This window comes from Lynx rufus, unplaced genomic scaffold, assembly GCF_022079265.1.
Source record: "Lynx rufus isolate CCGP_SWC_20201006 ecotype Redwood Valley unplaced genomic scaffold, mLynRuf1.p SCAF_13, whole genome shotgun sequence".
Taxonomy (NCBI): Eukaryota; Metazoa; Chordata; class Mammalia; order Carnivora; family Felidae; genus Lynx; species Lynx rufus.
Window position 1 is genome coordinate 35854926 of NW_025814827.1, and position 16550 is coordinate 35871475.

Below are 16550 nucleotides of genomic sequence, written 5' to 3' on the forward strand. Positions count from 1 at the left end.
GAAGTTGGATGCTTAACTGACTGAGCTACCCAGGTGTTTCCCCACCCCCCCCCCCACCTTTTCTTTAATGTTTAAGAGATTAGTTACTTCTTTAATGCAGAGTCTCTCAGTAAGGTCTTATCTACATGGGCTATTTGATACCAAAGGCTAGACTAAGGTAGGGGGTGGGAGGGGAGGATAAATGAGATAATAGGAAAAATGAAATTAGAAGAGTAGGCACATCAAAAGGTATCAGATTGCAGAAAGCAGTCATGTACCATTCATCATACTCTATGCATTGCCCTCAATTTATAAAACATTTTTACATTATGGCTCTTCACATCAAAGCCCCAAATTGCCTATTGCTGGCCTAGATATTGCACAGGACACTCTTCTACAAATGACATTTTTACTGAAAAAAGGTTATCATGAAAATTCTACCTTCCAGGGGAGAGTAAGATATTAGGGTCTAGATCACCCTGGTTTTCACTCAAGTGACATTTATAGGAATGTATAAACACCAGTGGTCCCAGCTCCAATACAATTCCAGGAGCAAGTGATAAACTTGCGTAACACTTACAGTGAGTACAGTGGATAACCCAACAGCATCCCTATGAAAGTACACAGAGGTGTTACAGAAATGGATAAATTAATGTTTCTGCAATTATTTGCCATAAACCTCTAGCGATAAAAGAAGTTAAAGTAGTTGAAAACCCGTTCTGTATCAGCAACTATAGTCCAATAGTCTTTGATTATATATTTTTAAAAATTATTTATTTTTCAGAGTTCATAGCTATTAAAAAAAGTTTTTTCTTAATTATGGAAAGCCTTTTTTTCCAACTATCACAAATGAAATTAAGTATATTCATTAAATATAAACACATTTTAAAAATCTATTTTACAAATAACCTAAAGTTTATGTTTTCCTATCCTGAACAAATTTCTTTGAAGAGTTAGCTTGAAAAATACATGGCAAAGACTGCAGTATATTTACCCTTAAAGTTTTAACATTATTTTAGATTTCACTACAGGGTTTACTGGAAGCAAAACAACAACGAAACTGCCAAATGCCAAATACCATGTGTCCACTGGTACTCCACTTTCTATCTGTTGAGTTTGTTAGATCAGAGGAAGTTGTTATGCACAGGTGTTAACCAGGCGCCCACACCAGGACATTTTATAGTGGGCATGAAAAAACGTGTGTGACTATCTTATCTAGCTCTCTTTACTGAAAGAATAATGCAGTACTGAGCCCACTTCTTAAACCATTTACAACAGCCCTCAACAAATCGCACTATACTTAGGTCTTTATGAAACAGTTTGAGAAGATGAGGACAAATCAGACCTTGAGAGCTGTGGTCGGTTCACCTCAGAGCGCCCCTGGGCTAGTGCCATGATTCAAATTCACAACTCCTCATCTCCAAACCTTTACCTGTTCCAACCACCAGACCACATGTAACCATTCACTAAGCCGGTTTCCCAAATCTAGCTGTGAATCAGAATTTCTAAGGGATGCCTTGAATCCTGCCTCTGATGGACTGAAACAGGAAATAACTGCCCTAATCCTGAGCAGTGCAGCTCAGCCTGCCTTTTAATATTCAAACACCTAAAGCGATGGCATAAGTGATGAAGAGACCAATTTATACGAGTGTTTTCTACATCGTAATGTAAAATTACTTGTCTTAACCCCTTCAGAATAAATTCTGACTTCAGTCTTTAACTTTGCTTTGTCAAAGAAAATCACAGGTTTCAAATCCACTTGGAAAATAAATCAAATATGCATTGCAAAAAGTAGATGTGAGCTTCAATTAATGGAACTTTAACAGAAGCCTGGCGAGAAATTGTTTCCTAAACAAGAGCAAACAGGTCATGACAACTACCTATTGAACACAACAATCAGATAAGTCCCTTTCCCTATTTCATAAAGAATAATTAACAAATACAAACACAGCCACAGGAATACAGATGAGGCAATAGTCTATATTCCTTTCCATTACAAGTGGGGTAATTTATGTGTTTCAAACCTGAATAAAATACGGGTAACAATCTAAATTCAATCATGACAATAAAATACTTTCCATTTTCCAAGTTTGATGGTAATAAATATTTACATTTTTAAAAATAATTTTTGTTCATTTTTTGTTTTTTAAAAAGACATGCTCAAGGGTACACAGAATATGGAAAAATCATCACTTTGTCTAAGAGATCAAATGGTAGTATAAAAACAATGCTCTTACATATTAACCCAATTTAAGAATGATAACAAGGAAGCTAACATGGTGTTTACTTGAAAGCTGACATTCAAGTATGTTACTTAGAACACTACACCTAATGTCCCTACCAAGAAGTAAGCACTGCTATCTAATTTTGGTGGTTTTTAATACCTTCTATATCCACCACCACCTCCCCCATACGGATCTCCATAACCTCGTCCCCCATAGCCCCCTCCTCTTCCACCATAGCCTCCTCCTCTTCCACCATATTCTCCCCTCCCGCCATAATCTCCCCTGCCTTGGAAACCTCCTCCTCTACCGCCCCCTCCCCCACTTCCACCCCACCCTCCTCCGCCACCTCCTCCTCCCCCACCACCTCCCCAACCTCCTCCACCTCCCCAGCCACCTCTTCCACCCCCACCACCTCCTCGACCACCCCCACCACCCCCACCACCCCAACCACCCCTTCCGCCGCCTTCTTGTCTCTTTTGCCAAGGGGGCATTTCCGGGGGCGGTGGTTCTATTTCATTTGGCCTTCCTCCTCTGTCAGGCACCCTTCCCATCAGCACCTGTGTGAAGAAACATGGTCTTTCAGTTTCTAATATTTTAGAAGTTACAATTTAGATAAAGGATTTAAGTGGTACTGAACTTACTCTTCTCATAAAGAAACAGAAGCCAAACATTTAAGGACGTGGAAGTATCAGACATGCAGTACAGATTAATATTGAAAATATGAATGTGATATGTGAAAAATTCCTCACAACATGGTATTATTTTTAAATAATCTGGGGAATATTTCAGAAACTTAAGAGCTTTGTTAATTTCTCCTTATTTAAATTTGCTTACCAAAAAAAAAAAATTTTTTTTTTTTTTTTTTTGAGAGTGAGCCCATGCATGTGCATGCATGAGCAGGGGAGGGGCAGAGGGAGAGGGAGAGAGAATCTTAAGCAGACTCCCTGCCCAGTGTGGAGCCTGATGTGGGGCTCAATTTCACAAGCATGAGATCATAACCTGAGCTGAAATCAGGAGTCAGACACTTAACTGACTGAGCTACCCAGGCACCCCTGTTTACCAAATTCTGTAACAAATGTAGTACCCACCACACTAAAATATTTTAAGCAGAACACTTTCAATATACGTAAACTATTCACCCTATTAATTAACTTCCTATCTATACAACAACTCTGGACTTTCCACTGCCATTCATTTGGTCATGGGTTATCCAATAAAAGACTATATTCTAAGCACATTTTATTTTAACAAAGTATGAAGTATATATGGTGACATGTGGGTTTAATGAGACGTCAGAGAGGAATATAATGACTATTATCCAAGGTATTATTCCAGAGATAAAAGGATTCTCAATGAACTATTCCCTTCTTTGAAACTTAACCTCACAAACTTTCAATGATGATACTAGTTACTATATTATTATACAGAAAATAAAGACTTAACTAGGCTTTCTTAACCATGCTTGATAATACTTTGAAGGATAAGTCAGGGAAGAGTTTGGTTTAAGTCCCCAGCCTTCTGTATAAAGGAGCTACTTGATATGCCCATAAAGAAAAACAGACAGTGGTGAGGAAGGAAGCTAGGAAACTAGCTTCATGCTAGTTTCTTTCAGGAAAGAAGGTAAAACAGTAAATGCCTCAACCAAAATGACCTATAAATCAACTGGGTTCTACTTCCACTGATCCTCTAATCAAAACCATGTTTTAGTAATTTATGTCACACAAAAAACAAAAAGTACAACACCCTTACTATGGGCCAAAGTTTGAAGAATGCAAACACTCTTTTAAAGTCACCAATAATGTCCCAATCATCAATGAAAAAGAGCTTTTCTTGGTTGTTATTCTCATTGGTCTCACCATCAAACATGCTACGTGGATGGCTATATGGGGACAGTGTTGCAAGAACTGGTAAGACTGCCTTCAAATAATTAGACTACAAACTTGGAAAAGAGATGGACAATGTCACTTAAGAAGTAGAACTCTTAATCTGGCAAGACTAGATCATCGCCTGATAGAAGATACTAAGTAACATATTTAAAGACAATACTTTCAGAAGCTAGAGGAGACTGATCTAAAATGGAAGAGAGAGGAACAAACACTGGTGACTAACTTAGCAATAACTAACTTTACATACAAACCATACCTCTAGCAAGACATCCTGTATAGAGAATACTTTTTTCACTATACCGAGTGAGGAGCAATGTTTTAAAATTGCCCAAATCCCTTCTGGTTTTTTGCTCTTTTGTAATAAACTCTGCCATACATGCCACTCAAACTGACAAATCTAGATTAGTTTATCACTATTGCTGCTATTGTAAAGTAAAAGATTCGGTCTCTTTGAGCTTGTTTAAAAGCAGTGTTGGAGAAATGGATCTATACTCTGAATCAGAAAATGGAACCTCCAAAACACTCAGTAACTTGCCCGAGGTGATTTCTCTCTGCAAATGATACAGCTAGGATGTGAATCCTGATCTGTATGACTCTCAACAAGTACTCTTCCTTCCTTCCCAAGTATATAAGGAATCTGTTAGTACTTAAATACTACACATTTTTACTGACAAAAAAAAAAATGACATTCTTAGAAGGCAAATTAATTCTTGCTAAAGCTATTGACAAAAACAATTCTTCGTTCTTCCAATTCAAATAAAACTGTGGCTTAATTTATGAATACAGAAATTCAAATGAACATGCACACACAAAACATAACTAAGCCTAGATGAACTGAAATGCTTTCACCACTCTCTTTTCTAGGAGTTTACCACAACAAAAATGGATTAAAATCTGTAAAAACATCAAATGAGGATATTATAAATTCATTCTCCATTGCACTGAAAAGAAAACCCAACCTTATTAATGGCACATGCCGTCTTCTCTCGGCTGGAGCCGCTACTTGTTCTAATGATCTTGGATAGATCTTCACGAGCAGCAAGTAGATGTGCCAATGTAATCGTTGTCTTCGGTGATAGAGCATAACGCTTCGGCTGGTAAATTCTTGCTATGTCATCTGTTTTTACCTAAATAACCAAAGTTAGGGGGGAAAAGGAACCAAAGAACATTTCAGTGAAAGAACAATAAATCATAGTCTTCAGAAAGAAAAAAAAAAAGAGATCATGCACAAGCAAAGAAATGGAAAAGAGCAAAATATTAAATAGCTCATCATTTGTATGCAGAATGAAAAAAACAGACCAACAGATCCCTAAAGAACACATAACTACCAATAACAAGTCATTAAAAAAGTAACACACAAAAAAAGATTCCATCCATAGCTAATAACAAAATAGCTAAAAATAACTTTAACCAAAAATCACTTATAGGACCTTTAAGAAGGAAACATTAAGTAAAGCTTATAAAAACAAAAGGAAAACTTGAATGAATAGAGAGAAATGCCAAGTTTCTGGATAGGGACAGTGAGTAATGTCATTTTCCCACCACATTAGCTTATAAATGTATCGTAATCCTACTGGAATGGTTTGTGATAGGATGGGGAGAAAAAAGGAATCTAAAGTTAATCCAGAAGCTATATATGTAAATACAACTAAAAGAATTTTGAAAGAGGGCTAAATATTAATATGTGATATATCATCATCAGTCTTAACAGCTAACATTCCTTGAGTAGTTATTAAATATGCCAGGATACTATCCACTTAATAATCATTTCTAATTCTTAAAATACCTTTTAAAAAATTGTTGCTTTTATTATCCCCTTTTGCAGATGGAAAAAGAAATGAGACCAGGAAAGCTTAAACAGTTCCCCCAAAATACACAGAGTCCCAGCTGTGCCTGGGTCCAGCTGACCCTGCCTTACCCCAGGCACAGGTACAGATAACAATACACTATCCTACCTCAGCCTAAATGGGACTTGGGGTAAAAACAGACCGATGAAACAAAATAGGCAAATGAGATTCAGAACCTCATAAATATATGAATGCAAGAAATGACAGAGGAGGCATCAAAGATCAGTGAGAAATGGGGGAAGGGGGTAAAAAAAAAATCAGTGAGAAAGGAATGGATTAATTTTTAAATGGTGGTGGAATGAACTGTTGAACACTGGAACAGTAATAAGGCATACCATATAACAGAGAATTCCAAATACACTAAAGAGTTCAGTGTTTCAAGTTTTAATTTAAATTGAAAAACTTACCTATATTATAAAGATTAAAATTTCTATACATCAAAAACATAAAACAAGTGGTGTAAATATATTCCACAAATAAATCAACTAGCTAACTTCCTTAATATATAAAAAGCTCAATCAAAAGGAAAACAGGAAGACCCAAAGGGGAAAAAGGACAAGACAAAAAGAGATTTCGAAACAAGAGGAAATTCAAATGACTAATAAGCTTATGGAAAAAAGTTGAACTTCACTAATAATGAAAATATACAACTTAAAACAATTTAGTCTTTTTTAACCATCAAGTTAGTAATCAAACTGTTAATATTCTAAATATTAAAGAAACTAAAGTGAGGACAAAATTTCATTTACTCTATTGGCCGGAGTTTAAATTCATAAAAACCTTCCAGAAAACAATTTGGCCATGTGAATCAAGAGCATCAAGAGTCATAAGCTTTGGGACACCTGGGTAGCACACTCAGTTAAGCATCCAACTCTTGATCTCAGCTCAGGTCATGACCTCACAGTTTGTGGGTTCGATCCCTGTGTCAGGCTCTGCACTCTCGCTCTCTCAAAAAAATAAACTTAAAAAAAATTTTTTTTTTTTTTAAAAAGAGTCATAACCTTTGACACAGTAAACTTCCACTTAGGAATCCACCATAGGAATATACTTCGAAATTTACAAATAAAAATTACATATATTAATATTCCTAGCAATTAACACAGGAAAAAAATGTATAAAATAAAAAAGTAAACTACGGCATCAATATATGATAAAATATAATGCAGCCATAAAAAGGATACTGAAAGGAAGTACTGTTATATTCAAAAACAACGGATGAATCTTGAAAGCATTATGCTAAGGAGCCAGACATAAAATGCCACATAGTGTATGATTCCACTTATAAGAACTGTCAGAATAGGTAAATCCAAAGAGACAGAAAGCAGATCATAGTGGCAGCTGCCAGAGAATGGGTACATGTTCCTTTTTAGGGTGATGGAAATGTTCTGGAACTAGACAGTAGTAATGGTTACAAAAATATAGTAAATAAACTAAAAGCCACTGAACCGTACGTACACTTTACGATGGTGAATCATATCTCAAAAAAAAGAAATTAAAAATTAACTTAAAAAGAGTATTAAAACTTTTAGAGATACAGGACAATGATCACAGTATGTTCAGTGAAAAAAGCAAACTATAAAATTATACTCACAGTCCTATCTCAATACTAACAAAATAACAGAGAAAAGAAATCAGATTATCCATACTAATATATATAATCCTTCTGAAGGGCAACCCTGCAGTATGCATCAAAAATATTAAAATCTACTTATACATATTATTTCATCAAAAAATCCCATTTTAGAAATGTATCATGGACATGAACAAATATTCAGCTCCAAGGATTTCATTAAGGGTCAAACAGATAAAATTAAAGAAAACCTCAATACCAACAGAGTATACCTAGATGATAAAATATCCTGCAGAGTTTAAATGCTGTAGAACAATATTTTATGAGTCATTCGACAATCTCAGACACATGAAATAGGGGGGAAATAATAATAATGTGTTAAATTTAACAAGAAAACCTGTTGTCCAATGCATGTATTCATATAATCAATTGAAAAGGATCAAATGAAAAGACAAGCTGACCCTAAGAAAAAGAATTTTTAAAAATCATCCAAACTAAGGAATAAAGAACAAAAACACAACCTCCTTTACCTAAAACATGATGAAAAAAAAACCAAGATGAGAAGATAAATATCAAGTTACTTCCTACAGGCATATTTTCTCAAAGTCCCCAAGATGAAGGCTAGTAAACAGTCAACGTGTCCATGAGTCCATGCCACTCCAAATGTTCAAAGAAAACAACCTGTCAAAAGTTGTTTTTGAGCCTGCCAGCTCAGGTCATAATCTGTGCTAACAGCTCAGAGCCAGGAGCCTGCTTCAAATTCTGTGTCTCAGTCTCCCTCTGCCCCTACCCTGCTCATGCTCTCTCTCTCTCTCTCAAAAATAAACATTAAAAAAAATTAAAAAAAACAACAACTTGTTTTGGATTTCTGTGTAAACTTAAGGTCCATACTGAAAGTATCCTAAATTAGTATATTAAGATCCTTTTAGTGCACTACATTTCATAGTTTTCCTTATATTCTTAAATTCCTTTTCATCATTAAAATTCTATCAGGTTAAGCTGAAGAATAAACAAACTATTAAATTTATAAAACTGGTACCTCCCATACAGTGATTGACACATATGAGGTGCTGAATAAATGTTTTTTGAAAGAAAATACATGAATGACAGCTCTACAACTCTGCCTTATAGCTATTCTATGATTCCTATGCTCAAATGTTTCTCAGAGGACAGTTCAGATGGTGGCACGGGAGGATCCTAAACTCACTACCACCACTGGTCAAAACAAATATGAAACTACATATAGAATAATTCCCTCAAAAAAAAGTCCTGAAAACTGAATGAACAGAGCCTCCACAAGGAGGGACTAAGAGGAATCAAAGTGGCAGAGACCTCCTCCCCCCCCCCCCCCCAGAGGGGGAAAAAACCCACACCACAACACAGCAATCCACAGACAGGAAAGATTTCAAAAACATGGAACTTCTTCCTGAGGAGTGAAGGGCTGGAGGTCCACACAGGTACTCCAACCTTTAGATCCTGCACAAGAGAGAAGAGAGCCCCAAAGCCAGACTTTCAAAACAGAGATTACATCCAGGAAAACCACAGAGCTACAGGGAACAGAGAACCTGCTCTTAGAGGGTTCATGCTGCTCAGACAGGCAGGCAATTGCTAAGACACATTCTAGAGACGGAAAACACCGTCAGGGGCCCTTTTGAAGATCACATTCTACTTTGCTAGTGCTGATGCTAGCAGGTGCCATCTTGGAACTCTCAATCTAACATGCTAATGCTGCTGGCACCCCACTGAAAGCCTCACCCACTGGCCAAGTCCTAGAATAGGGAGGTATACGTAGCTCACACAGAAAATGCCTCTTGAGCATGTGGCTCTGGTGATGAGGAGGGAGTGCACTTCTGGGCCCCACAGGACTTCTCCTATATAAAACCACTCCTTTAAGACCAGGAGAGGTAGCCAATTTGCTCAACACATAGAAACAGAGTCAGACAAAATGAGGAAACACAGAAATATATTCCAAATAAAAGAACAAAACAGAGGCGCCTGGGTGGCTCAGTCGGTTGAGTGCCCAACTTCAGCTCAGGCCATGATCTCACAGTTCATGGGTTCAAGTCCCGTGTCAGGCTCTGTGCTGACAGCTTGCTCAGAGCCTGGAGGCTGCTTCAGATACAATGTCTCCTCTCTCTGCCCCTCCCCGACTCGTGCGCTGTCTCACTCTGTCTCTCAAAAATAAAGAAAAAAAAAAAAAACTTAAAAAAAAAGAACAAAACAAAACCTCAACAAAAGCTCTTAATGAAACAGAAGTTATCTGAAACAGAGTTCAAAGTCAATGGGCATAAAGATGCTCATCAAACTCAGAAGAATGGATGAAGTGTAAGACAGTACTACTGTTCAAAAGTGTAAGACAGTATTAATCAGAGCTGAAACATGCAACAGATGAAACAAAAAAGACAGAGGGAATCAAAAAGCATATTAGATGATAAAGAAGAACAGAAAGTGACCTGGAAGATAAGGTACTGTAAATCACCACCATCAGAACAACAAAAAGAAAAAAGAACTTTTAAAAATGAGGATAGTTTAAGGGACCTCCAAGACATCAAATGTACTAATACTCACATTCTAGGGGTTCCAGAATGAGAAAAGTGGAAAAAAACAGGCATGAAAACTTATTTGAAAGAATAATGGCTGAATATTTCCCTAACCTGGGGAAGGAAACAGACATTCAGGTCCAGGAAGCAAAGAAAAACCCAAATAAAGAGATCCATACCATTGCACATTGATAATTAAAATATCAAAAGTTAAAGATAAAGAGAGAAACTTACAGGCAAGAAGTGAAAAACAACTAATTATATACAAGGAAACTCTCATAACGCTATCAGCTGATTTTTCAGCAAAAAGCTTGCAGACCAGAAGGGAGTGACATGATATATTCAATGTGCTGAAAGGAAAACTTACAACCAAGAATATGCTATCCAGCACAGTTATCATTCAGGATTGACAGGGAGGTAAGAGTTTCCCAGACAAGATAAAGTTAACAGAGTTCATCAACACTTGCCAGATCCCAAAAGAAACATTAAAAGAATTCTTTAAGTAGAAATAAAAGGCCATGACTAGAAATAAGGAAATATATGAAAGAAAAAAATCTCACTGGTAAAAGCAATTACATAATAAAGGTAGGGAGTGGATCAACCACTTATAATGCTAGTATGAAAGCTAGTATGAAAGCTCAAAGACAACAGTAGTAAAAACAACTATAACTACAATAATTAGTTAAGGGATATATAAAATAAAATGACACAACATATGATGCCAGAAGCATAAAACACTGGTGGCAAGGCAGAGTATGCATTCATTAACATATTCTAAGTGACCATCAACTTAAAATAGACCACTATATATACAGGTTATATGTGAAACTCATAGTAACCATAACCAAAAACCTTATTAATAGATACACGAAAAATAAAGCAAAGAGAAGCTAAACCTAACACTAAAGAAAGGCATCAAACTACAGGTAAAGAGAGCAAGGGAAGAAGACAGGGAAGAACTATAAAAATAACCAGAAAACAATTAACAAAATGGCAATTAAGTACATACCTATCAATAGTTACTTTAAATGTTAATGGAACAAATTCTCCAATCAAAAGGTACCTGTACGTTTTGAACAGATAAAAGAACAAGGACCATTTATATGCTGCCTACATGACACTCACTGTAGATCTAAAGATAAAAAAGGATGAAAGTGATGGAATAAAAAAAGGTATTCCATTCAAATGGAAATGAAAACTGGATACCAATACTTTTATCAGACAAAACAGACTTTAAAACAAACACCAAAACAGAAGATAAACAGGGGTATTGCACAATGAAAAGGAGGTCAATCCAACAGAAGGATATAACATTTGTAAATATTTATGTACCCCAACAAGAAAGTACCTAGATATATAAAGCAAATATTAACAGACATAAAAGGAAAAGTTGAGAGCAACACAATAATAGTGGGGGACTTTAACTCCCCACTTACACCTATGGATAGATCATCCAGATAGAAAAATCAACAAGGAAACAATGGCCTTAAACAACACATTAGACCAAATGGACTTAATAAATATCTACAAAACATTACATAAAAAAGCAGAACATACATTCTTTTCAAATGCACACAAAAAATTCCCCAGGACAGATGGCATGTTAGGCCACAGAAATCTCAATAAATTTAAGAAGACTGAAGTCCTAGAAGGCACCTTTTCCAACCACAACAGCACGAAACTAGAAATAATTACAAGAAGAAAATCAGAGGTGTGCCTGGGTGGCTAAGTTGGTTAAGATCCAACTTGGGTTCAGGTCATGATCTCATGGTCTGTGGGTTCAAGCCCTGCATTGGGCTCTGTGCTGACAGCTCAGAGCCTGGAGCCTGCTTCTGATCTTGTGTCTCCCTCTCTCTCTGCCCCTCCCCTGCTCGTTCTCTCTCTCAAAAATAAATAAGCATTAAAAAAAAAAAAAGAAAAGAAAAGAAAACCTGAAAAAATAAATGTGTGGAATTAAACGTGTTAAAAAAAAAAACAAACAAAAAACAATGAGTCAACAAAGAAATCAAAGAAAAAAATAAAAAAATACTGGGACAATGAAAATGGAAACACAATATTCCAAAATCCGTGGGATAAAACAAAAGCAGTTCTAAGACAGAAGTTCACAGCAATAAAGGCTTACCTCAAAAAACAAGAGAAACCTCAAATATTCTACACCTAACGGAACTAGAAAAAGGAGAACAAAGCCCAAAGTTAACAGAGGAAGGAAATAATAAAGATCAAAACAGAAATAAATGCACTAGAGATTAAAAAAAAAAAAACAAAAAACAGAAAACATAAATGGAACAAAGAGCTGGTTATTTGAAAAGATAAACAAAATTGATAAACCTTCTGCCAGACTCATCCAAAATAAAACCTTTTGCCAGACTCATCCAGAAAATATCCCAAACAGAACTAAGAAATGAAAGAGAAATTACAATTGGTAGCATTGAAATACAAAGGACCCTAAGAGATGATTATTGAACAATTATATGCCAACAAATTGGACAACTCAGAAGAAATTAATAAATTCCTAGAAACATACAATCTTCCAAGACTGAGTCATGAAGAAAGAGAAACTCTGAATAGACTGATTATTAGCAATGAAGTTGAATCAGGAATCAAACAACTCCCAACAAAAAAAGTTCAGGATCAGACAGCTTCAAAGCTAAATTCTACCAAACATTCAAAGAGTTAATCATCATTCCCTTCTCAAATTATTCCATAAAACTGAAGAGGATGGAATGTTTCCATACTCATTTTACAAGGCCACCATAACCCTGAAACCAGACAAAGGCACTAACAAAAAAATTACAGGCCAATATCCCTGATAAACACAGATACAAAACTCCTCAACAAATGATTAGTAAAATGAATTCAACACTACATTAAAAAGAATATACACCATATTTAAGTGGGATTTATTCTACAGACACAAGATGGTTTAACATCTGTAAATCAAACAAGATACATCACATTAACAAAATGAAGGATGAAAATCTTATGATTGGGCAGGAAGCCTGGGTGGATCAGTTTATTAAACATCTGACTTTTGATTTCAGCTCAGGTTATAACCTCACAGTTCTGAGACTGAGCCCGCATCAGGTTCCATGCCCAGCCTGGAACCTGCTTAAGATGCTCTCTCCCTCTCCCTCTGTCCTTCCCCTCTCACACATACACTCTCTCACACTCTTTCTAAAAAAAAAAAAAAAAAAAAAAAAAAAAAAGAAAGAAAACATCATATGATCGATCATCTCAATAGATGCAGAAAAAAACATCTGACAAAATTCAACATCCATTAATGATAAAAACTCTCAACACAGTGGGTAACATACCTCAACAAAATAAAAGCCATATAAGACCAAACCTTTGCAAACATCACACTCAACAGTGAAAAGCTGAAGGACTGCCCTCTAAGATGGAGGAAGTCCTAGCCAGGGCAATTAGGCAAGGAGGGGAAAAAAAATGTGGCATTCAAACTGGAAAGCAGCAGCAAAACTGTCATTAAGTGTAGATGACCTGATATTGTATCCAGAAAATCCTAAAGACTCCACCAAAAAACTATTAAAACCCATCAATGAACTCAGTAAAGTTGTATGATAATATAAAGAAATCTGTTGTTTGTATATATTAGTAACAACTATCTGAAAGAGTTATTAAGAAAACAAATCTATTTACAACTGCATAAAAAAAAACAAATCAAAACCCTAGGAATAAAGGCTTAGGAATAAAATTTACCAATGAGGGGAAAAACTTGTACAGTGAAAATTACAAGACACTGATGAAAGCAAGTGAATACAAATAAATGGAAAGATGTACCATGCTCATGAATCAGAAGAATTAGTATTATTAAAATGTCCATACTACCCAAAGCAATCTACAGATTCAATGGAATCTCTATCAAAACCCCAACAGTATTTTTCACAGAACCAGAATACCACTACTATAAAATAGTACTAAAATTCCTACGTAACCAGAAAAGGCCCCAATTCGCAAAAGCAATTGTGAAAAAGAACAAAACTGTACATATCATGTTCCCTGATTTTAAACTGTACACAAACTATAATAATCAAAACAGTTTGGTAGTACCAAAACCAGATACATAGATCATCTTAACACAATAGGGAGTCCAGAAATAAATGCATGCTTTATGGTCAATTAATCTACAACAAAGAAGGCAAGAATATACAATGTGGAAAGGACAGTCTCTTCAATAAATGGAAAACTGGACAGCTACATGTACAAAAACGAACCTGGACTATCTTCTTACACCATACACAAAAATAAACTCAAAATGGATTAAACACTTAAATTAAGACCTGAACCCATAAAATTCCTGAAAGAAAACAATTAGTAAACTATTTGGTATCAGTCTCGGCAGTATTTTTTCGATCTGTCTTCCCAGGCAAGGACTGCAAAAGCAAAAATAAACAAATGAGATGACACCAAAGAGGACACCTTCTTCATAGCAAAGAAATCAACAGAACTAAACAGCAACCTACTGAAGGTATGGTTGAAAGGATATTACCAATAAGGGTTTAACATCCAAAATATATAAAGGACTCATTCAACTCAGTATCCAAAAAAATCATATTAAAAAGGCAGAGGACCTACATAGACATTTCTTCAAAGAAGACCTACAGATGGTCAACAGGCACATGAAAAGATGTTCAGTATCACTCATCATCAGTGAAATACAAATCAAAACCACAATGAGATAACATCTCACACCTGTCAGAATGGCTATTATCAAAAAGACAAGAAATAAAAAATGTTGGCAACATGTGGAGAAAAGGGAACCCTCGTGCACTGTTGGTGGAAACATAAATTGGTGCAGAAACTGTGGAAAACATTATGAAGGGTCCTCAAAAAATTAAAAATAGGAACTACCATATGATCCAGTAATACCACTTCTGGCTATTTACCCAAAGGAAAAAACCCACTAATTTGAAAAAATACACGCACCCCTATATTCACTGCAGCATTACTTATAATAATAACCAAGATAAGGAAGCAACCTATCGGGGGACACGGATAGATGAATGGATAAAAAAAGATGTGGAGAGATTGTGTGTATACACATATATATAAACAAATAATGGAATATTATTCAGACATAATAAAGAATGAAGTCTGGCCATTTGCAACAACATGAGTGGATCTAGAGGGTTTAATGCTAAGTGAAATAAGCCAGACAGAGAAAGGTAAATACCCTACGATTTTACTTATATGTGAAATCTAAAAAGCAAAGCACACAGCTTTTCAATGTCTTGCTCTTAATATGAGCAACCAAGAACCATCCTGCATTTGAGGAAAACCACCATAAGCAAGAGACTAAGAAAAACCAATAAAAAATTATGCTGGAGGAAACAGAGATAATTTAAGACCCTTTTTTTTTTTAATTTTTCATTTTTATTTAAGATGATAATACATCCATAAAACAAGAAAAAAATATGAAAAAAAGGAAAACTACAGAATCAAAAAGATTCCCTGGAAATTAAAAAATGATGGCAGAAACAAAAATTCGATACCAAATACAAATAAAATTGAGGGCATTTCTAAGAAAACGTATCAAAAAAGGAAAACAGATAGAAAATGGGAGAAAAAATAAAGCAACTTAAGTGGATGTATACAGGATGTCCAAAATCTGACTAAGAATTTCAGAAAGAGAAAATAAAACAAAATGAAAGAGATTAATGAAGAAAAATATAAAAGAGTCTATACATTCAAAGGTCCATTTACTGTTTTAGCATAATGAATGGAAAAGACCCATACGAACCCTTACTATGAAATTTCAGAACTCCAAAGCTAAAGAAAAAGCCCAAAAGTTTCCCAAGAAAAAATTTTAAAAGTTATCCAAAAGGACACAGAACTACATCAGGTTTCTCACCAGTAGCACGAAACACTAGAAAACAATGAATCAATGCCTTCAGTATTTTTAGGGAAAAATAGGTTCAACCTAGATTTTTATATTTACCCACACTATCAATCAAATGTGACAAGAGAATAAATACATTTTCACAATGCAAGGATTCAGAAAAATCACCTCCTATAGTGGTAAGGAAGATGAGGTGTCTGGGTAGATGTGATTAATTCAAAGATTTTCAGATACAAACATTATCCTGTACTATGTGAGTGGGCCCAGTATAATCACAAGAATACTTGTAAGAGAGACACAAAAGGTGATGTGACAATGGAAACAGAAAGACTGGAAGATCTTACACTACTAGTTTTGAAGATAAAAGGATGACGTCACGAGTCGAGTCAAGGTATGCAGGTAGCATTAAGGAGCTAGAAAATACAAAGGAAAGAGATTCTCCCCTATAGTATCTGGAGGAATGCAACCTTGCTAATACCTTCATTTTAGGACTTCTGATCTCTAGAACTATAAGAATAAATGTTCATTATTTAAGCCACTAAGTGTATGCTAATTTGTTACAGCAGCCATAGTAAACCAATACAAAACACCACGTAGAAACAGAGACCACTTAAGAACCAAGACAGGCAAAGCACACCAACAATCA

General features: G+C 35.6%; 1 protein-coding gene across 1 annotated transcript in view; it reads right to left on the minus strand.

Moving 5' to 3' along the window:
* Nucleotides 1–3: 3 nt before the first annotated feature.
* Nucleotides 4–16550, minus strand: part of FAM98B (family with sequence similarity 98 member B) — a 38111-nt gene continuing 21564 nt past the window's right edge. The window contains exons 7-8 of the mRNA XM_047075341.1: nucleotides 5050–5217; nucleotides 4–2761 (exon numbers count right to left, since the gene is read on the minus strand). Of these exons, the coding sequence (XP_046931297.1) occupies nucleotides 2357–2761; nucleotides 5050–5217 (573 nt within the window). The 3' untranslated portion in view covers nucleotides 4–2356. The remainder of the gene's footprint in view (nucleotides 2762–5049; nucleotides 5218–16550) is intronic.